The sequence below is a fragment of the Alligator mississippiensis genome, chromosome 5, assembly GCF_030867095.1.
Source record: "Alligator mississippiensis isolate rAllMis1 chromosome 5, rAllMis1, whole genome shotgun sequence".
Taxonomy (NCBI): Eukaryota; Metazoa; Chordata; order Crocodylia; family Alligatoridae; genus Alligator; species Alligator mississippiensis.
This window is the reverse complement of record NC_081828.1, coordinates 214,554,173-214,575,848: the sequence shown is the minus strand read 5'-3', so window position 1 is coordinate 214,575,848 and position 21,676 is coordinate 214,554,173. Positions and strand designations below refer to the sequence as shown.

The following is a 21,676-nucleotide window of genomic DNA, read 5'->3' as shown; positions in this document are numbered from 1 at the left end:
ACATGAAGATCCTCCTGATTTTTGCCTCTGTGCCAGGAGCACACCCAACTTACCCAGCAGCGGAGTACAAGAGCACAGTATTTGCAGCCAAGCACTGCAGCAAGGTTGGCTGCCCTTGGCCTGCACAGGCTTTCCTTCAAGTTGATGGATGGCCACTTTACAAGGGGTGTTCGTTAACTGCCAATGAAGAGGAGGTAATTGCAACAAGCCCTGAGCACTCGCATGGTAGCTGCCTTCAATCACAGCAAGCCTGGGCTTTTTATACCGAAGCCACCTGACCCACCTTGGGCTAGGTGTGGACTGGCTTAGTCCCGTCTTGGAGATCCACAGGCGATAAGCGTATTACACAAAGAGAAGAATAAGAGCACCTCCTTCGCAGATGCACATCACCACCTCCCACTGTCCCCTGCCTGCACAGGGACTATGAGAGGGCTCCCACTGGGAAGTCTCCCCATGTCCTGATGGGATGGGGATCCCCTTCTCCCATCGAGCCTCTCCCGCAGTGCCAGCCTCTTGCTGGAGCATGACAAATTCACCTTGTAGGGCCAGCCTCACTCAGAGAAAATCCTTTCTGCCGTTCTCAGCTGCCCCTATCTCTATACCAGGGGGCTCTCCCACGCCAGCAATAGCAAGAACATGCCTGCTATACAGACCAAGTCTCCTCCCTGGAGGCCTAGATCCTATTAGCACATCACTGCAATTAAATTACCCCGACACTTCAGACAGGGAGGCTGGGGTTGGTAACAGAAAGAGGTATCAATACCTGGGACCGCCAAGTCTAGGCATCCCCCCCTGCCCCACAGGTTTTGCAGGTAGAGGTCAGCTAGTGCATTTTAACTTCAAGACCAGGTGTGGTAGCCAAACCCCATTATGGGCCAACCTCAATCAGAGGTCCTCCATCACCGCAGATCCAGCAGGTCACCTAAAGAAAGGACCAGCCAGCAAAGCCATGTCCATAGCATGGGTTTTACTTCCTGGCTATGGAGTGCAACCATTTCTCACCACTTATCGACACAGCCCCATGAGCAGTGGGGTAATGGGGTAGATTTGGTAGTGGAGCCAAAGGTTTGCACAGCCCTAAACTGTACCATCTGCTCACAGATTCAAGGCAGAAAGAGTCATTCTACCTAGTCTGGGCTCTTCTGTAAATACAAGCCATGTCATTTCACCTAATAACCCTCGCATTAGAGTTCAACAGCTTAGTCTGGAGCTAGAACATCCTCCAGAAAGGTATCCAGCCTGATATGAGGACATCAAGGGACCTTTACTTTGATGGCCTTGCTCCTCATTCACCAGGGCAGCCCTGTAACACAGGCAAGGTAATCTCAGGAAAGATATATTACTAATCCAGATAAGACTAGTGTGCCAAGAAAGGATGGGGGTCAGCACAGACAGCACTTCTCAGACCATGCAGGGGCAATCCCATCTATGTTTAACACCATGCCCTTGCCCCACATCTTGATCCTGCTCGGCACTGTGGGATTTTACCAAGAGCCTCAGGGATTTAACTGAACCCCCATCCACGTAATGAGAGGTTTTTGGAAGCTTTGAACATGAGCCAAAGCAACAAAGCTAGTCCCCCAGGCAACTCCACTTGACCATGACCGTTCATCCACATGCAAACGCCACCAAAAAGTTATTTAACCACAGAAACCAGGAGCTACTTAAGTCATGGCCAAGATAAATGAACATGAGAAAGGTCACAGGGCACCAGATCCTCAATGCCAAGAGCAGGATGCTTCTGTAAGTCCAATAAAAAGGAGAGGACTCCACTGTCCACCTCCTTCCCCAGCCCTTCATTTTCCTCTGGCCTATAGGAAGCACATTGCAGCGGCTGAGTGAGAATCTATGAGACCCCCAAAAATTAATCGGCTTGCAAAGATCACAATGTGGGGGGTAACCGAAGCAACATCCCGACCCCTCGGTTTGCTTTTCAACATCTGCTCCCTTCTCCACTGCACAGGCTCCAAGGAGATGCAAGCAGCTCAAGGTAAGCAAGCCTGCAGGCTTGTTCCCGGAAAGAAGCCCATCCTACCGCCAACCACACCTGCAACCACCCAAACTATGCACCTCTTTCTTACACGGTGCCAAACCAAGTTCAACTCCTGTGCAAGCCAGAGAGAAGAGGTGGGAGAAGGAATAGAGGAGCTGCACAAAACTAGCGGCAGCAAAATAAACCTCCCCATCTGGCAGCATTTGCAATGGCAATGGTGACACTTTGCAGGTCTTACTTCAGCCGCCGATCTTTAGCGATCGATTCCCTCTCACGGGCTTTCACGGACCCTCGTACTCGGCATCACCAGAGCAAGGCAGAGTATTCCTATGCAGCAGGACACGGGGCCAAGCAAGCCACCCACCTTCAAGGGAGTTTTATGGAGGATGAATGCTGTTAACAGGCAGGCAATTCTTATTTGGCAGCTGTCTCTCTAGAGCCCGGGGAGGCAAGTGTGCATCAAAACCTCCTAGTGGGTGAAATATTGGAAACCTCATCCAGCAATGGACACCAGGGCCTCATCGGGGAGACAGTTAGCACCTCCCCACTCTCCCCCTGCAAACAAGCAGAGCCAAGAAGTTTAAAGTTGGTGGAACAAGTTCAAAATTAAAAACTGGGGGGAAGGTGAAGGTTTGTAACAGCATCTGCAGCCCAAGCTGCCTGCACTTCAGGGGCTGTCAATGTAGAGCCCCTCGGCCCCGCTCCTCCACCCTCATCTGGCCGTCAGCATCATGCAAAAGAAAAACCCATTTCCTCCCTCACAGCTATTTTAAGCAGGAATCAAGGAATCCATGTGTCCACGTCACCAGAGCCATTATCAACACATGCACACCAGTGGTAGGGTTGCCCTGCTAAGACCACCTCCCTCTGGGACTCGACTAAGATAATACAAGCTGGACCGCTATGGAAGACCTCCCACTTCACACCAGTGGGTTAAAGCAGGAAGAAAGAGTAGAGCCCTGTCTTGCTGGCCTGAATTTAAGTGAAAAAGCAAAATGCCTGGTTAAACAGTCTATCTATCTCCATATAGACATATAGACATGCATGTGTGCGCACATGTGTGTCCAGGACCTGGAAAGAAAAACGTAACAGAGTGGAAAAGTTGGAGGAGAGAAAGACCAAACCCCTCCAAAATAATCCAGCTGGGTGATTTTAGGCATTGCTTCAACATAGAGAGGAGCGTTTTACACATTAGCTGGCTCATTCGTTAGGCTCGGGAACCTTTTATGCAAATCGGAGCGTTTAACTACATTATGCATAAGATCTGTCCGCACCGGGGCACTCCGAAAAAATTAATCTGAATTTAGAAAGAGTGGCTAAAGTGGATTAGTCAAACCACGCAGATGCCTATGCGGACACGCTCATTCTGAATCAGGGTGGCCTTCTTTCATTTCAGCTCACTTCACTTGCAGGGTGAATTAAGCCAAGGTGAATTTTAAACATTGCTTATTCTGTCTGCATGGCGATGTCATATGGTTTAACTAATCTATTTTAAAAATGCTTCCCATCCCCCATGCTCTTGCCCTGCAGATGCTTACCTACATACCTGATGAGCTGCAGCTAGATCACTTTCTAGATATCTATATAGCTCTCCCCTGGGGAAGTATAAAGGAGAGAGAGTAAAGCATGACTAACTTGCTAGGCAGCCTTAGGCAAACTGTCCCTACCATAAAAGCAGGGACTACACATATTTGATACCAGGGTCTCCCAATGCCTTGCAGACTGCACTTGAAAGCAGTTTCTAGCTGGGACCCATCCCACACATTAATATTCACGTGTCATGATCTGTACCGACCTATGTTCATGCACTAGACTAGCCTTATCTTTTGCTCTAATGCCCTACTACAGACCTCCAAATTTGAAGACTGCAACAACACAGAAGTCATTCAGTCCTGTTTTCAAGTGGTCTCCACCCAGACCTTTTAAGGAGAAGCAGGGTATAAGCTTTCCCTGCAACAGACTTCTTCGTTAGAAAGGCAGTCCTCATGACGAAGGCATGCTGCAAAGGGACGGCTGTTAGTTACTGGAGATGAATACCCAGGAGTGGGAGGGGAGAAAAGCTAGAGATGGGCAAAACGGAGTGCGAAGCTGCACCCAGACAAGCTTCTTTGGGCAAATCCGATATCTTTTATTAGACTGACTCAAATAGTTGGAAAAAGTCTTCTTTGCAAGCTTTCAGCTTTTTAGACCCACCTTTGTCACCCAGGTATTCATCAAAACTGTTCCTAGAAAGTTGGCTGTACAGAACGGGACCAAAAGCACGGCAGAGACGAGCCCAAGCGTCAAAACAGAGCTCAGAAGATGGAGATTTAAAAAAAAAAAAAAAAAAAATTAAAATAGTAGCAACCCTCTCCAATAGCCAAATCCAGCTCGACTTGGAAAGCATTTTTTCCCCTGCGTGTCATTTTTGCCCTTCGGGGACAAAGAAGGGAGTCACTTGAAGCTGGAAGAGAAAGGAAGCAACAGGGAGTTTGGGTTTTGCCTCCGAAGCGAGCACTTTGGGTCCCGTCTCATTCGATCCGAGCTGGCTCTTCCACCGCACACACGGTGTTTTTTTATCTGGTAGATATACAGGGGGAGAGGGAGCGAGTCTGTGTGTGTTCGCTGTAGTTAATGTTTCCTGTGTGGTTCGGTCTGTTATGCCTACAGGTATGTTTATTCCACTACTTGAGCAAACCGGCAGACTTTTTCATGGAACTGTTGATATTTTTCCTGGCCGATCTTCCCGGAGGGGGGAGGCGGCGTACAAGAGAAGTTCATTCCTAGCGCCGGTCTGAAACTACTCTTCTCCTCCTGGGACAGGAGGGAATTGAAGGTTTCCATCGCGCTGGGCAGATTTCTTCCCTCTCCATCCTTCAAATGCAAAACACATAAACAGAGGCTCTCAGGCAGCCGGCAGCCGAGGCCGTCCTTGCCTTATGACTTATGCAAGAGCACCGGTTAGCGCGAGAAACTTAACTCCGTCATTGCATTTCTGGGGAAAGGGCTCGTTGCTGAACCCCAGCCAATGAAGTGTCAAGTCAAAAGGGACTCGCTTTGAGGTCCAGTCCGATGGGAAATTGCAGGATAAGGATAAGGGGAGGAAAGTTCTGCTTCAAAAACAGAGGATCAATCGATCACTCGCCTGCTATTTTTCTTGGCCACCCTTTAGAGGCTGCAGCAGCGGCAGTAGCTCCCATCTGCTAGCAGAGCGCTTCTGCTTTGGACGGTGCGTAAGGACCGGGCACCGCCTTCCCTAAGCCGGTCTTATTTCTACTTGCACTTGCAAGGCCTGCAAGATGCGGAGAAGATGCATTAGCTGTGCGAGATAAAGCACGGAGCCTAAAATAAGCAAAAGCAAGATAATGGCCCCGTTTCACAAGCAGGGCACCCAAACCACCACGAGACAAAGCCAGGGGTTACCCAGGTTATCTGTGGCAGATCGTCCTTCCTCACTTATACCACTGCTCTCTCAGCATGAAGGGAGCAGGCTTCGTATTCGCTGTCCTGAATACCTCAACCCCCCAAACTCAATAGAAAGAGTGATGTGAAGGGAGATGCAAGGCGCATCTGCTCTGAAGCATCCTCAGTTCCTAATCAGATGAATTAACTGGCTTGCAAATCCCATGCATAGTCCAGCAAAGGAGGTCAAAGTGACAGGCTGATTGTCTCCTGCTCCCTGCGTCCCACCTTGGACCAAGCGGACAACCCTGGTCTACAGAAGGCAAGTTTTTCCATGTAGTCCTTCACCTAAAAGGGGCTAAAACCCTTTACACCTCGGAAGAATCGAGTCAGGTGTAGACACCCCCTCCCCACCCCAAAGAGCAGCTGGCTCTCGCCCAGAAGCCACGTGACACTGCAACACGTTTCGTGGCATGACCACGCACCAAGGGCCGTGCCATGCACCACTGCTGCACTGCAGGCTTCAAACCTAGCTGCCGACCCCTCTCCTCTCCCAGCCTCTTGCACAGACCTGTTGACCAAGCATGAAGGACCCACAGTACACAAATGCACTGCACAGAAAAGGTGAAGGTGCTCTTCAAAGCCTTGGCCGAATGAGGGGAGCCAGCTGCAAAGACCAGTCTACCCCACACAGCAGGCTGGACATCGGGAAGAGACACCATACAACCCACTCCCTAGAGAAGAAAGCTAACAGCTCGGGGCACCGGACAGAGTTGCACGACCGAGTCTGGTTCCCTAGCATAGCTGGGAGCATTTTCTGACCTTGGTTGAGATATCTGGTCTTCCAGTCCATTGCCCACCTTTACACCCAGGCTATCTGTTTATACTGCAAGCACATTGAAGCAGGAACGGGTTATCCTGTGCATAGCCACAACGGGACCTGTTCTCAGTCAAAGCCTGTGGGCGTAGCTATATACCAACAGCAAGAGAGAGCAAGAGTTTCAACGAGAGGGGACAGGGATGTTCTGGACCTCACCTACAGGTTCAAGGATAAAAACAGGGATAAGCAAGGAGTTCACAGATAAGCCAAATCAGTCCAGGACCCTGTTCCAGAGTCTTTTGTATTGCTACAGTAATGCAAAAAAAGAGTTCAATACAGTCATTCAGTAGACCTGAGGGCCTCCATTACAGGCATTTATCTGAATGAAAGCAGATGATGATTTCTGGAGATAGTCAAGAGACGGCCAACACCTTGAGTAGGATCTTGTGCGTCCCTTATTCCAATAAGCCCCTTGCCTTAAAAAGGGATACAGCCAGAAAGGAAACGACTGGCTTTACATTTGCTCCCAAACTCAAGCATTTGATGCCTTGGGTATACCCAGACCTTGCACCAACATCAGGCTCTCCGGAGAAGAATATGAATCAAGCACAGTTTAAACTCTGCCGGGTGGTTATTTATAGAGCAAATGACCCAAGGCTGCCGAATACCAGTAACTGGAACCGGTGCATAAGATGCCTTCCTGAGCAGCACCAGGTGCTGGCTATAGTCAAGGCTTGGGATGGTGACTGGGATGTGCCAGTGCTCCTGCTGGGGCTCAAACCCGGAGGTTCCCGGCTAGAGGGTCTTGCCCCTCTGCTCAGGGTCAGACGGACACCCTATTTGGAGTCAGGCAGTAATTTTACCCCACGGTCAGACTTTACACTATGGGTTGTATGGGACGGTTTGCATAGGGATGATCCTGCCTCAAGCAGGGGGCTGAACTGGATGACCTCTGGAGTCCCTTCCAACCCGACTTCTCTAAGATTTCTACGATCATTCATGCTGATCAAAAGCCTAGACCAAGGGTGATCCACCCCCAACCCACGAAGCTCCCCAAGGGTTTGAAAATTTGAGAGCAGCAGAGAGAATTGATTGCCACTCCCCTGCTGCCAAATTTTGGGAGCCATGGGGCGTCCTGCAGACTGGCATGCAGCTAGATCCTGGGCACGTGGGATCTGGCCCACGGGCTGCCCCTGTGCCACTCAATCCAGCCCATGGGACCAGAAGGCTGGGCACCGCTGGCCTAGACAAATCAGTACCAAGTCCCTTGCAAGTGCGCAAGGACCTCAACCTACCTAAGGCCACGTCTGCATCAATCACTGCCGATGCACCCTTAAAAGCTTAGCTCAGGTCCTGCTAGAAGTGCGGCTTCATGGATGGGTTCAAAACTGCCTCAAGACCTGGGGTATTCGCACGGGTCTAGGAGCACGCTGCCATGGTGAGGCTGCTCCTGGTATCCAAGCTGACCAAAGCTTGAAGCCAACTCAGGTAGGCCTGTACCCCCTATCCCGGCAGCAGTGATTGCACCTTAGCCACACTCAGATTTGCAACCAGGGTGCAAGCAGCAGCCTGCTTTTCCATCGACAGCAAGGACTTTTCTTCTATCCAGCCTGGAGACTTATTTGGCTGGTTAAGGAGCTGCAAAATATTCACTCGTTCAGGGGCAGGGTTCCTTACCCTTGCCAGCTGCTCCAGATAACCAAGTTTCTGGCCAAGAGTAAAAGGAAAAGAAGTCAGGGCACGCTCACACTGCACTGACAGACTGACCCACCAAAGCCTCACCTGGCCCAGCTTTTGCTCCCCCTTGTTCACTTCTGCCTTGGTCCGCACAGACATGATGAAACTTGGGATTCACAGGCACAAGAGAGCTGGAAGTAGCTGTTCGAGAGGATCTGCCAAACACGCGGCCTCGCACTCGCATGCTAGGAGCCCCAGGAACCGAGATGAACAGCTGGATCTCATGCATGGGATATGAAGGCAGTGCGGGATCTGCCAGTGCTTGCAAGAATCCCGCAGCATAGAGGAGCAACTCCCTCATTTGTTCCCAGCGGAAGAGATTTGTCGCTGGTGGGATTTTGGCCTGGGATTGTGCACTGGCAGATAGGGGAGGAGAGGCGGTTCTGCGCAGCCGGGAGTCGAACTCGGGAGCAATTCAGAGAAAAAAAAATAAAAATAAAAATCAACACCTTGAGTAAGTAGCACATGCAAGGCTGCAGCCCAGGTATAAGACTACCTGCAAGGAGCCCGCTTCACAGCCGGCGTCTGGAAGAGATTGAACCCTTAGCATCGGCTGCCCCGCCGTGTGTGCAACAGCCCGGGAGTTGGAGATTCCCCTTTCACAGGGCACTCGGGTCTCGCTCACACGAGTCTCTCCGAGCACCAGGAGGGGCAGCGACCACACGCACATTCCAGCGCACGCTCCAACAATGCGCGGCATGCTCCCACATACAGAGCTGAGGACGCGTGTCACGGGCAGCTGATTGATGACAGAAAAGCCCATAAATAAAGCACCTTGTGGAGGTGGAATGTGAAGGCTAATGGCTCCGGTGCAACGGGAGGTTACAGCCGGTATTCCCAAGAAACATCTCCGGGCTGAATTAAGAGGCCAGCCTGTGCACAAGTTAAATGGATGGAAACTGTAGAAATACCTGCTTATGCCATTAAAAGCAGCAAGTGTCAGTCAGGGGGCCAGGGCACCCTGGGGGGACCCTTGTGAAGCTGCCAAGCAATATTACCCCTGTCAGGGTATGCAAACACCTACACGGACGATTTGCAAAAGAAACCCTGATTTCCAACAGGAACGCAGAGCGCCGAAAATATTCGGACCTGTTGCGGTCTTTCCGGGTCGTCTGCAACAGAAGCATTGCTCCATTCTCTTTTGTGCTAAAAAAAAAAATGAAAATTAAGAGCTGAGATGTTTCCACCCAAGACCTTCAGTCTAAAAAGGTTGAAAACCACTGCCACAGGAACAATGACCAGACATTTTACAAAGATATGTATTATGTCATTTCTTTTTTAAAGAGCGCTTAAGGGGCAAGTACCCAAATGCAACCGCAAGACTAGGGGATCTATGCACCTACATCCCTCGAGCACTTCAGAAAGTCCTGCCTGTTTGTGCTTTGCAAAGCTTTTCTTCTTGAAGGGCATACCGCGTAGAAATCAGGATCAGCGACCAAGCAGGCAGGGTACACAACCCAAGTGGTAACTCCGATGGCTCGCCCTGGAAGGGCCAAGGGTTAAAAAGAGGAAAAAGGTCAAAGCAAAAAAAAAAAAGGTGGAAACCACCCAGTTCACCTCCCCAAGCCAGCTTGTGAGTGCCCTGCCCAGAAATGCTCTCATCCCGACTACGAGCACCGCATATCTGGGTCTCCTCCTCTTGGGAGCCTGTGCTATGTATAAAACTACCTGGAGTTCATGTCATTCAGGAGGCTTTTTGACTTCAACCCAGTTCTTTGGGTAAATGTGATATCTTTTATTAGACCAAGTAAATAGCTGGCCTAATAAAAGGTTAACACATTTACCCGATCAACCTTGTAGACCAACACAGCTATAACCCACTTGCACAGTCTACACAGGTTTGCAGGAAACACTTGCTGAAAAATCCCAATGAAATGTATCATTAGTTCAAGTTTCTTAATACCTCATCCAGGCAGATATAAACTCAGGCACAATGTCCCTAGTCGTGCTACGAGTGCAAGACGTTGTCACTTCACCTGCTCTTCTGATTAGTGCAAGTCAGCCTTTGAAGCAATCAAGCCAGCAACCTTTTTCCCCCTAAAGTTACAGAGTGGTTTTGCTGAACCTATTCACCATCCAAAGGAAAGAAAGTTTCTAGTCTAAAAGTCACCTTCGATATTTATCTATCAATGCAGCTAAAAGACTGAAGTCGCAGTGACAGATGGACCAAAAAGATCGTCTCTTCCAGCGCCAGCCTTGTCATCCCTTGACCAGCATCTAATGAAGATTGCTGATCTTAGCACATGCTTGGCTGACTTGGAGCCCGTGTGTTAAATCCACACTAACTATTAAACCTTATGGTATTATGCATGTTCCTTTCCAGCCAAATAGGTTGCCTTCCAAGACAGCACAGACTAAAAGCTTTAAACTTCAGATGCAGTCAAATTTGAATGGTCTATAGTGGGAGTATACAGTAGTAAATCTACATTGCAGACACTTGCCAAGTTTCAGCCAGAGGGAAAATTAAGGGGGTTTTTTTGTGTATGTGTTTTTTGGGTTTTGTTTTTTGTTTTTTTTTTTAAATGCCCTTTCAGCCTTCATCAAGGTTTGCAAAGAATGTGCACCCTTCAGTTTTCTGGAAGAATGATTTAATATTGGAAGCAAAAATGAAAACCACACAACAAAAACGTGAACGTTGTTCTCACCATTTTTGACCAAGTGGTTTGCAGCAGCTGTATTTAAAAAAAATTATATAAAAAAAATCCATCCTGATTTTTCTATCAACAAAAGCAAATCCTTTAAGTTTAACCAGCGCGTTTATCTATGCAAAGCCATGAAATACTCCCTGTTCCAGACATGTGTTTGCACTGCGCTATTACAATACAGTGTAAAGCTTACAGTGTTGATACGCTTCACCAGTGTATTTTATTACAGTATCTGAAGAGATAAGGCTCATTAGCAGTTATGGCCAGGATTTTAGAGGGAATCCAACTCCAAGTCTGCTTGCAAAAATACCAAAGGAGAAGAGATAAAACCAAGAGAAAAAAAACTTACTGAACAATTAACTCCTTTCACCCCAAAAACAAAGGGTTTTATCCTCCTCGGCCTCCCAGACGAATGCTGTTTCGACCGAGACGGCGCACATCTTTTGTACTTTCTCCCCCTCCTCCGCTTTGCAGGCTGAGCTCCTGTTTGAGTTAAGCAACTTTTCCAATGGAGGGGCCTGGACCGATCAGGATGAAACAACTCGTCTACAAACCAACCCAAGACGCTCAGTATTTCAGTCTTTTCACAAGTCCTCGCGAAGAATTGTGAAAGGCAAAAGAGGCAAAGACGCATGGCAAGTCCCACAGCTATTGGGCCCGGCTTTCCATCTGAAAAGTTTGACTCTTGAAAGATTAAAGACATCCCAGATACTTCAGGGAGGGTTCAAATTCCCACTCTCCCCCAGCCCAAAGCTATTTTGTTCACCCAAATATTTCTTACAACCACAGCAAGAAGTAGGAACATCAGGGCTTGTTCTCCCACCGAGTCGGGCATCGTTCTTGCTCTTCCTCTACCCAAGACTTGCTGCAGATGGTCGATACCGCGCCCCTCCGAACCGAATACAAGCGACCTACCAAGAACGACCGGTTTCTGATCTACAGGCACCTGAACCGAATGAAAGTCTTTCCATCGGCTTCAATAGGTTTTACCTAGCAAGTTTCTGCCTCAAGATGATGCTTGCTTTGGTCCAGCAGCTACATATGGATGGGATCGATACAGCCAAGCGTTGCAAGATCCTATTCGTACAAGGAAATCGTGAACAACTAAAGACCCTACTCCCTGCCACGGGCTCAATCCTTGAAGACCTCCTTTCTGAGGACCGAACATCATCTGAACCTGGATTTCACTCAGGCTGGTTCCTCCAGCCTTGAACGTCCTCCTGAGCTAGCAACGGGCTAGAAAAGAGAGAGGATGGGAACCGTGCGATAAACACACCGGCCAGCAAAGCATCTGTCTTGTCTTGGTCCACAATCGACACCTCCTCCCCCGCCTGAAGGCTAATTCAATTACCTGCTGCTGAATAAGCCTTGGAGGCAACGCTCAGTGCCTCTCCGATAAAGCACGAGTCCTTTAATAATTAAACACACATGAGCCCACATTGGGATTGTGGGGCTGGACTCCCTTTTATTGTGGTTTGCAGCTCCTAAAACGCAAGTTAATTATTGACTTGGCCCTTCACCAGGAAGCCAGAGTCCCATAGAGTTAAAGTTCCCCAAGCTGTGGGAAAAAGGAAGGGGAGGAAAGAAAAGTACCTGCCAAGTCATACACTAGAAATCCTCACGGCAAGCAAGCAAATCTGCATTATGGTCACAAGGAGACGCTCCGGCTGGGGACAGGATGGGCTTTGTATGGCACTGAGAAAGTTCAGTGAAAGTGCTTGTGGACAAAGTCCCATTTTACAGAAGGGAAACTGAGGCAGGGAGCAGCTATTCAACTTCCTCGCTGCCACCCGGTTCCCATGGGTCTTGCAGAATAGTCTCCTGGTTTTACCGTAGAGGCATCTGTCATAGGGACGCAAGGCACAATGGGAACGCACAGGGCCTGAAGCCCTCCCAGAAATTAAGCAGCCAACTGCAGATTTGCACCCGCAGTTTCACTCATCCAGGCCTGAAAGCAGATGTCTGTGCTTTACGGGGCAACGGCAAGTCGTGCTGCACGTGCAAACAAGTCCAGCGTGCCAGCGACTTGCGGGGTTCCCCGTGCCCAACTTGGGAAGCCAGCGCCGAAGCAAGTAACTGCTTCTTCGGCATCACCTGCTCTCAAACCGCTCATTAATGCTTAGGCCCATTGCATCACACCACTTTCTCCCACGATATCCCCATTAAGGGGGGAAAAAAATCCACATTCCCTCTCCTGCTTCTCTTGGTCACAGCCACGGCTTGGATTCCAGGACCACACATTTGGTCCATCGGAGGACTGATGTTTATGATCGTTGGGCTCATAAGAGCTCCCAGGACGCTTCTTAAAAATCAGAATAGAGGGTGTGAAACCTGCACGCCTGGCCAGAGGCCAACGTGGGTAATTACATTCTGCCTACGTAAAATCCCAGCTGTAGTTTCAACTGGATACGGTATTCTTCACTTGCCATCCTAGCTTGGCGTTTTTCTTAAAACAGCTGTTGCATTTCACTCCAGGGGAGGAGTGACGAGCCCAGGGGATTTGGAAAGCTAACAGGCTCTGGCCTGTGTTTTTGCCTGCCCCATAGTATACAAGTTCGAGCGCTTCTGTAATTACAGAAGTGGGGAGGGGGGACACATTTGAAAGGCTCCTTCTATCCAGTGGGATCGCACTACCATCCAGTGACTAGGTCCAGAAATTATCTGCATGGAGAGGCAATAGGACAAAGCAATGAGTGTGTATTTATGGTAGGTCTGGCAACTGGGAATGAAGAGAGGCAGCGTCCTTGCTCTCGTCCTTATTATACTGGGAGATGCTGGGGAGGTTACAGAGAAAGGGACCGAGCATCCCCAGAGAGTACCAGCATCCATGCCTTTAGGACCACTCCTGGCAAGGATGGCACGTAGGAGATGCACTGAAGAGGGAAGACAGCATACTCCGGGGCAGGGAAGGAGATCGATCCGCCTGTATATGGGACCATCGGCTCAGCAAGTGCTTGCAACTTCACTGTCCGCCCCGAGATCCGGGCAGTGTGTCCTGATGCTAAAAGTAGCTCAGCTTTCTTCTGAGCGTGGGGTCATTGAAGCTTATGCAGAACAAGGGGATGAGTCAAGGGGAAGGACGCCACGTAACAGCAGGCCGTTACTGCCATGTCTCATCAAGCGCTTGCAATGAGGCAAGGCCAAAGGCACCCTAAACCCCCTGCAATCTTGAGCCACATATGCAAGCGTCATTTAACATTCTCTACCATGCGGACCAGAGTCGAGTGTTTTTTCATTAGAGACAACTCTGAACATCCAAATCCCGACAACCTTGGGAGGGCTCTCCCATTAGAAGTTGCAAGTCAAGGCAAGTTGAAAAGTTGAACCTCTCCCCCTCTCAGATCAGGAGCTCAAGGGGTGTTAGGACCCCACCTCTTGCTTCACACACCCCAAAATACTACTTGCACCGCACAGCTGACCTTATCTAGGCAGCAAACTACTAACAGTGTTTCAAGCCCAAAAACACAAGATGCAAACCAATTCCCTGACTGCAAGGATGGCATTCCTGAAGCCAAGTCACAAAAAAGAAATGGGAAATGAAATGCATAATTTTCTTGGGCATATGGGACCACTCCCAAGCATCCCTATCAGCACCGAGTAGTTTTAAAAGCATGCCAGAAGTTAGAAACGGACTTGCTTTCGGACCATTAAGAACCACCTGCATTCGCTGCTCTCGGAGAAAAGGGACACCACTGTTTGTGGGAGACCCCCTCCTCCCCTTTGCTAGGCCAAGAACCATAATTTGTACTGGCATGCTGCCCCACGAACACCTTTTTATCCCGGCGCCGTGGTTGCCAAACTCCTTGAGCCAATGGTGCACTGTCGACCCTCGAAGTTCTTCCACGGACTGCCACATGTGCTTCCAATGGAAACCAAAGCTGCAGATTCGTGGATACACACCCAGCCCGGGGCCACAGCACCAACATGGCACGCCTTTCGTGGGGGGGTAGATCAGGCGTCACTGCTTCGTGGAGGGGTTGTATGTGCACCATCCAACTAGACTCCCTTCATCCTCATTAGTCCCTCATCACATTCAATCTCCTTTCTAAAGGCCCGGATGTAGGCGCTTGTTTGGGCACTGATAACCAGCCCCCTGCATTTCACGCCGAGGACAACGGTTGACAAAAATCCCACTTTCCTCTTGCCAAGGAGAGGACGAGTCACGCGAGGCAAGGGAAGAGTGCTTCCCTTGAACCCGTTAAAGATTTGCAAGGCACCTTCAGGCCCAGTCACCCAAGCTCATATCCTCCCTGCCAACAGAAGAGATGCTAACCCACCTGTCAAGGGCTCCGAGTTCAAAGTGTGAGCCCATACAACTGGAGGATGATGAGAGCAACCTCCTACAGCAAGTGCACGTGGCCGAGAACCTGAACAGACCAAAACGAGGAAAGAAAGGCTTGATTTGCTATCCTTTTTTCAGGCATAGGGCTGCCTCAACCAGCCTGGACACCTGCGAGCGTCCAGAAGAAACAGAGGCATTGCTCTACCCCGCGGCCAACGTCAACCTAAAATCCTTTACGACGTTCGAGACGGATCCAGCATCCTCCCCTGCACAAGCAGCCAAGGAGGGCAGGCACCAACATAACTCCATGCTGACACAATCTCGGTAACATGCAACCGTGGACAATTTCTGTCCCGATGCACTAATTCCTGGGCAGGCCGCACATTTGGAAACTCTGAATACTTTCCCTGAAAGACGACGTTCGGGTGGAAAGGGGGAGGCGAGGAGAGAAGCGATCAGCCACAGCTGTCTCCATCCCACCGCAGACCGGCTGAGCCGGAGCTACAGGAAGACATCGGTCTAACCGAACCACGTCTTTTCCCCCTTGCCAGTCCCCTTCACACTCAAAGCCAGCCGCCGACTTTTCAGTCACGGCTCCCTCGTGGTGAAGGCAGTCTTAAAAAAAAAAAAAAAAAAAATCAAATAAAAGTTAAGAACTGGCCCCTAAGCAGCACGGTCTTGAAGGAAGCAAACAGAGCAACCTCAAACCAGCTGCTGAAGAGGAGGGACGGGCAGGTGACGAAGGTAACAGGTGACAAAAAGGGAGACAAGTCCAAAAAGGGACTTGGAAAGCTTCCAGGCTGAGTCCGAGCTCTTTGCACAAGCTCCTCTACCCCAGGCCGTGAAAAGCACAATTCACAGCAAGGCCAGGACGGGCTTTCTGATGCAAGCCAACACGGGATCGGGCTGAGCGAGCCCATCTGGAAGGGAGGCCGAGACGTGCATAATCATATTAGAGCAGCGGCAGCTGCAGCCAGCCTGGGTCATCCGCCGCAGCAGCCAGCGTCTGCCATCGCAGCCGTCCTCCAACACCGGGAGCCCCGCAGGACCTCCCGACTCTTATGTGCGAAACCCAAAGCACTCGCCGCTCCCAGTGCCGGGGAAGCCTACATTATGGAGCACCGCTCCGGAGTTACTCCTTCATACCCCCGGCGCTCGGTAAACCAGGGGTCACCGGGGATTAACAAGGGCCCTGGACCTTGGTATTGAATATTCTCCTGTGTGGAAGGCAGCTCAGCGAACGTGATCTCCGGCTTACTCCTCTTAAAGAACAATGGAGAGATTAGTAGCAGATGCCGATCGTTTGCTGTGCTCTAAACAAACAGAAAGACGCTTAGCATACGCCAACTTTGCTCGGCACGGCAAAAAAAGAAAGAAAACACCCTCAAGAGCCAGGATGCTCCCCTCCCAGGAGAGCGCTGCTGGTATCCCACCCCTTCCTCAAGGCTCAACTCCAGCCTGCAGCTTTGCTGCCTGCATTTACTGACCACAGCATCTCTGATCCATGATCAGAGCAAGGAATTAAGCTCAGTGCCATATTAAGGGATGAGTATGAGTATCCCGGGTCAAGCAAAGCACCTAGACTCTAGGACGATGGGCAATTAGCCCAACTGGCAGCAGTGCTGCATGGCTTAGGACAGTTATAGCCGATCGACAAACAAGCCCCGTCCAGCTCATGGCACAGAGGTATTTAGCAACATCTGCTCTGGGACGGGCGCCGCGCGGGTGGCCCAATACAACCTAACGCGGTGGCTCCTCACCAAAGCAGAGCAAAGAGTTAAACAGTTCGGTCCTGGGGACGGGAGCATGAAAATGGTGCTGCTTGGGGAGGATTGCCAGCTCATGAAGACAATCAACAAGTCTAAATGCCGAGAGTGTCTAACTGGAAAAGGAGGAAAACAAAAAAAAGCCAAAAAAAAACCCCCAAAAAGGGGGGGGGGGGAGGAAAGACGGGGATAGCCACAAGCACAGACACATGCACAGACCACTCCAGTCCATTAGGGATCATCCACTGGGATTAGCACGGCTGGAGGTGCCGGTGGCCACGAGTGAACAACCCAAGGTCTGACTTCGATTCGGTATTAGATTTCACATCAAGTTTACTGGAATGGTAATTAAGCTTTTTGGATCCCCTGCACCGCACCTTGCCAGCTGATCCGATTTCATGCCGAGCTTTTTGAAAGACAAGCAAGCCCCAGACTGCCCCCGCCCTTCACCAACATCGAGCGCAAGTGCAGCGAGGCTAGCAAGCGTGAAAGAACGAGACGCGGCACCGATAAGGCGAACTGGTCCTCCGACACAACCGGCAGCAGGCTTTCCTGCCCAAGTGCAGGGGGGGCTGTGGACCCGACAACCTCTAAGGTCCCTTCCTGCCCCTAACAACAATGAAACACCCCGGCTAAAGTTGAACCCCGCAACTGATGCTGAGAAACGCCAGGGCCAGGAGAGATGGGGGTAGACAGAAAAAAGCAAACAGATCCTCTGTGCAATGCAGAGGATAAAAAAGAAAAACAACAGAAGAGGAGGAAAGAGCAATTAAATGCACGCTGGAGCAGCTTTAGCCATCTCCAGCTGAGAGCATGCAGGGAATGGACCCTCCCAGAAAAAGGGCACCCAAAAAAAGGAGAAAAATGAAAAAAAAAATTTTTTTTTTCTTCTTCTCATTTAAAACTTTCCCATGAAAGTATTCTATTTTCTTTGGGAACAGGATACACCTGCAAAGCCTCGGCCACTCCAAAGCCGGAGGTCTTCATTAGTGGGGTAGCAGAACCCTCTGCCGGCCGCATTGCAGAGCTGCACTGGCAGGACCCTCTGCAAGGCTGGGGGGAGAAGGAAGGGGAAGAGGGAACAGGTGACAAAAGCAAGAGGGCTGGGAAAGGGAGAAAGCTCCCTCCAAGTGGCCCGTGCTCTCAGCAGGGCAAGCCGCAGAGCCTGGGGGACGCGCATGAGGCCAGGGATCAGACACGGGCACTGGGCAAATGCCGACACAGAGGGAATTTGCAGACCAGGAACAAAGTCTCATGCTTTGTCAGCCTTAAAAATAAGGCCAGGCTAAGGAGAAAGCCACGCATGTGGCAACAGGCGCCCGGGGCTGCACACCCTCCGCAGCTCCGTGCACGGACAGGGATCTGACAGCACCGCCAACGTATGGCTCTCAAACGAGAGCGACAATAACACCACGCTTCCTCTTCGGAGAGAGGGGAAGCCACGAAATTAGAACCGGAGCAGCTGAGCCAGGCACGAATGCGGTGAGCAAGGAAAGAAAAGAAAAAAAATCCCAATTCAAATACTATATTAAACAAACTTTCCCAGACCAGAGAGTTATGAAATCCAGGAAGAGAGAACCTTGTTCTTGCTGTTCCCTTTGATTCCCTGCCCAAAAAGCACACAGCCGAGGGAGGGACATCATAGCAATGATAACTCTGACAGACACTTTCTGGAGAAGCCCAAGCCAGAAAAATAAACTTCAGGCTCTTTATTTTCTCTCTCTCTCTCTCCTCTCTATGAAAGCATTTGCAAACATCTGGATTTTGTAAGGGTTTTTTTTTTTAAGCCATTTAGCATGGAGGGGGCAGAGACAGCTTCTGAGAAGGGAGAAAAGTAAAAACAGGAGAAAGTTTACCTATCAGTAGGGAAGGCGTTCCCCGATGGCACGGCACCGCGCACACACCTCCGTGTAGCACAAGGCACAAATCCCTTTCCAGATCTCGCCCCCCGCTCGGAGACGCTCGGATCGGTCCCTCCAAAGGGTGTCTTTGCCTCATCCCCTTTTATTGGGGAACCCGTGCAACTCTACTGCAAAGACACGTGGCCACAAACCGAGCAGCCAAGCCAGCAGGATAGCTGGATCTTTAAGGACGAACGTGACTTTTGCCATTTCTTTCCCCCCAGGCTTTTCCTAATCCGTGCCCCGAATCTGCCCCGTGTGCGGAAAGCAGGAGAGGGGGGAGGAGGGTGCGGACCACAACCATCAGGAAAATGTCAGCTTGGAGACTCCGCTGCTGAACACAACCGCACGTTACAGGAAAGACAAAATAAGACTCTCCGGGATCAGCACAATTTCTCTTTTCTCCTCTCCCTCCCTTTTAAGTCAACCCGAGCTCCGGGGATCTGCAGCGAGGGCAGGCGGCAACCGGAGCGCGGAACGGGGAGAGAAAATAACCTGCTGACCCAACCCGGGTGTGCTCGCACACATGCACACGCACGCACACCGCTTCCCAGCAACAACCTGCAGCGTCCAGGCTGCGGAGGAGGAGTGACAGGGCGAAGCCGGCAATCGGAGGGGCTGAGGGACACCCAGGATGCCGGGAGCCCTGACTGCCTTTCAGGGAGGGGATCCCAGCCCCTCGCAGGCAGGGGGATACTCCCTGCCCTGCCAACACAGTCCCGGCTCTGCCCCAGCCCAGCCCCAGCAGGTGGGCGCTGTGGCGGCCAAGGATCAGCCCAGCAGGCACTGGGCGCTCCGGGCTGGGAGAAGCAGCAGGGATGGGGTAGATCACCCCAACACCAACTTCCCCTGGGCGTGGGACCCCGGCTGCTTCCCCGGACAGAGCAGGGGGGAGCCCACCCCAGCCCCATGCAGGGGAGAGCAGGGGGATGCCCCAGGGGCTGGTGCACGGAGCAGGGAACAGAGCAGGGGATCAAGCGGCTAGTGCACGGAGCAGGGGATCGGTGCACAGAGCTGGGAACAGAGCGGGGGATCTCAGGGGATCCAGCAGCTGGTGCACGGAGCTGGGAACAGAGCAGGATATCTCAGGGGATCCAAGCAGGGGATCACAGGGGTTGGTGCACGGAGCAGGGGACAGAGCGGGGGATCTCAGGGAATCAGAGCAGGGGATCAAGCAGCTGGTGCAAGGAGCAGGGGGTTGCAGGGGTCGGTGCACGGAGCTGGGAACAGAGCAGGGGATCTCAGGGGGTCGGAGCAGGGATCAAGCGGCTAGTGCACGGAGCAGGGGGTTGCAGGGGTCGGTGCACGGAGCTGGGAACAGAGCGGGGGGATCTCAGGGGGTCGGAGCAGGGATCAAGCGGCTAGTGCACGGAGCAGGGGGTTGCAGGGGTCGGTGCACGGAGCTGGGAACAGAGCGGGGGATCTCAGGGAATCAGAGCAGGGGATCAAGCAGTTGGTGCATGGAGCAGGGGGTCGCAGGGGTCGGTGCACGGAGCAGGGAACAGAGCGGGGGATCTCAGGGGATCAAGCAGCTGGTGCAGAGAGAGGAGGGCTGCAGGGCTGGTGCACGGCGCAGGAGGGCTGCAGGGCTTGAGCAGAGAGGAGGGTGTGCGGGGCCGGCGCCCGGAGCAGGAGCAGGAGCAGGAGCCCGTACCCGAAGTAGGCGGCGTTGGGCGGCGGGGCGCGGGCGAGCAGCGCGAGCAGCGCTAGGCAGCAGGCGAGGCGGCCGCGCCGCAGGCGGTCTCCATCCAGCATCTTGCTGCGGCGCCGGCGCTCCGCATCTCGCTCCCGCGCCGAGCCCGCGCCCGCCGCCCGCGCCGCGCTCTTATAGCGCCCCGCGCCCCGCCCCCGGACACGCCCCCCGCCACGCCCCGGCCACGCCCCCGCGCGGGGGGGAGGGCTGCACCGGGCAGAGACGGAGAGAACGCGCGTTGTACGCTCGTGTGCACGCGCATCGGCGTGTGCATGTAGGTGCGCGCCCTGTCACTTCACTCCGTGTCTGCATGTGCCTATGTCTAGACATGTGCATGCATGCGTGCGCTCCGTGTGCACGTATGTAGGTTGCGTGTCTGCCTGTGTCACAGCACACCTGCATACGCACGCTTGTGCACACACGTAGGTCCCCCTTCTGCAATTTGAGACCGTTACTCCTCGCCCTGTCGCCTGCAGCGACCGCAGGGTAGGGCTACACAGGACAAGCGTGCAAAAATCCCAATGCTGGCATTTCACCGACAGGTGTGGGCCTAGTTATGTGCCATGCACCCTCCATGAACAAGGTAGGGGAGAACAGCATCGTGGCAGACAGCATCAGGGCAGCTTTCAAGAGCTCTTCAACCCACAGGCAGATCGGAAAAAAAACCCAAAAATGAGATGAGTTTATTCTCACTTCCCACTGGATATGCGCCCACCTGTCATTTCCATCCCAACACCGGCCCTGTGCAAGCCACCACTTGGGTGAATTTGGACGTGCCAGCTTGGAAACCTTTGGCCGGCGCAGAACAAGCGAGCAGAAAAGGACCCCCTGCCCAACAGGGTTTTGCAGGAAATCAGCTCGGGACAATCCCTGCAGAATCGACCAGGGAAAGCGCCTGCTCCACCCAACAGGCGCACACACACACACACACGCACACACCCAGCTTTGCAAATCTCAGCTAATTTTTCAGTGGCTTTCACAGCCAGGCTGCTTAACTGCAAACATCAGACAGCGTTTTCTACCTGTCATGGAAGCTCCTGCTTCTCCCTCACTATAAATAAAATTACAAATTAAAAATTAAAAAAAACAAACCCTCAAAACAGCCACCACCCACCTAAGTGCTTAACTTTCCTTTGGATCCGCCCAGGATTGTTCAGGGCAGCCAACAGCCAGCTGCAACACCCATTGCAGAGAGAAGTAGGCAGCAGCTTTGCCCTGGGGCCCCAACACAGAGTCTTTTCATTAAGGGATAGTAAAGGAGCCAGGAGTGGCAGCGCTGATGGCACGCACCAGGGGCTGGGAAATATGACGGCGGCCTGTGCTTCCCCAGGGCTGCACAACTAGAAAAGCACCACGTACAACACAAGGAAGATTTCAACCAGTGTCGAGAGGCTCTCTGCACATCTGGGAGAAGTCCTTCTTTGCATGCATCTGTGCTAGAAGTGAGACTTAATGCAA

The 21,676-nt window shown here is 51.7% G+C and overlaps 1 protein-coding gene across 1 annotated transcript in view; it reads right to left on the bottom strand.

The window, feature by feature from the left end:
• The window catches only part of WNT9A (Wnt family member 9A), a 64,552-nt gene extending 44,241 nt beyond the window's left edge, over positions 1-20,311 (bottom strand). Inside the window, exon 1 of the mRNA XM_059729243.1 lies at positions 20,180-20,311. Within this exon, the coding sequence (XP_059585226.1) occupies positions 20,180-20,280 (101 nt within the window). The 5' untranslated portion in view covers positions 20,281-20,311. The remainder of the gene's footprint in view (positions 1-20,179) is intronic.
• Between the last annotated feature and the right edge of the window lie 1,365 nt (positions 20,312-21,676).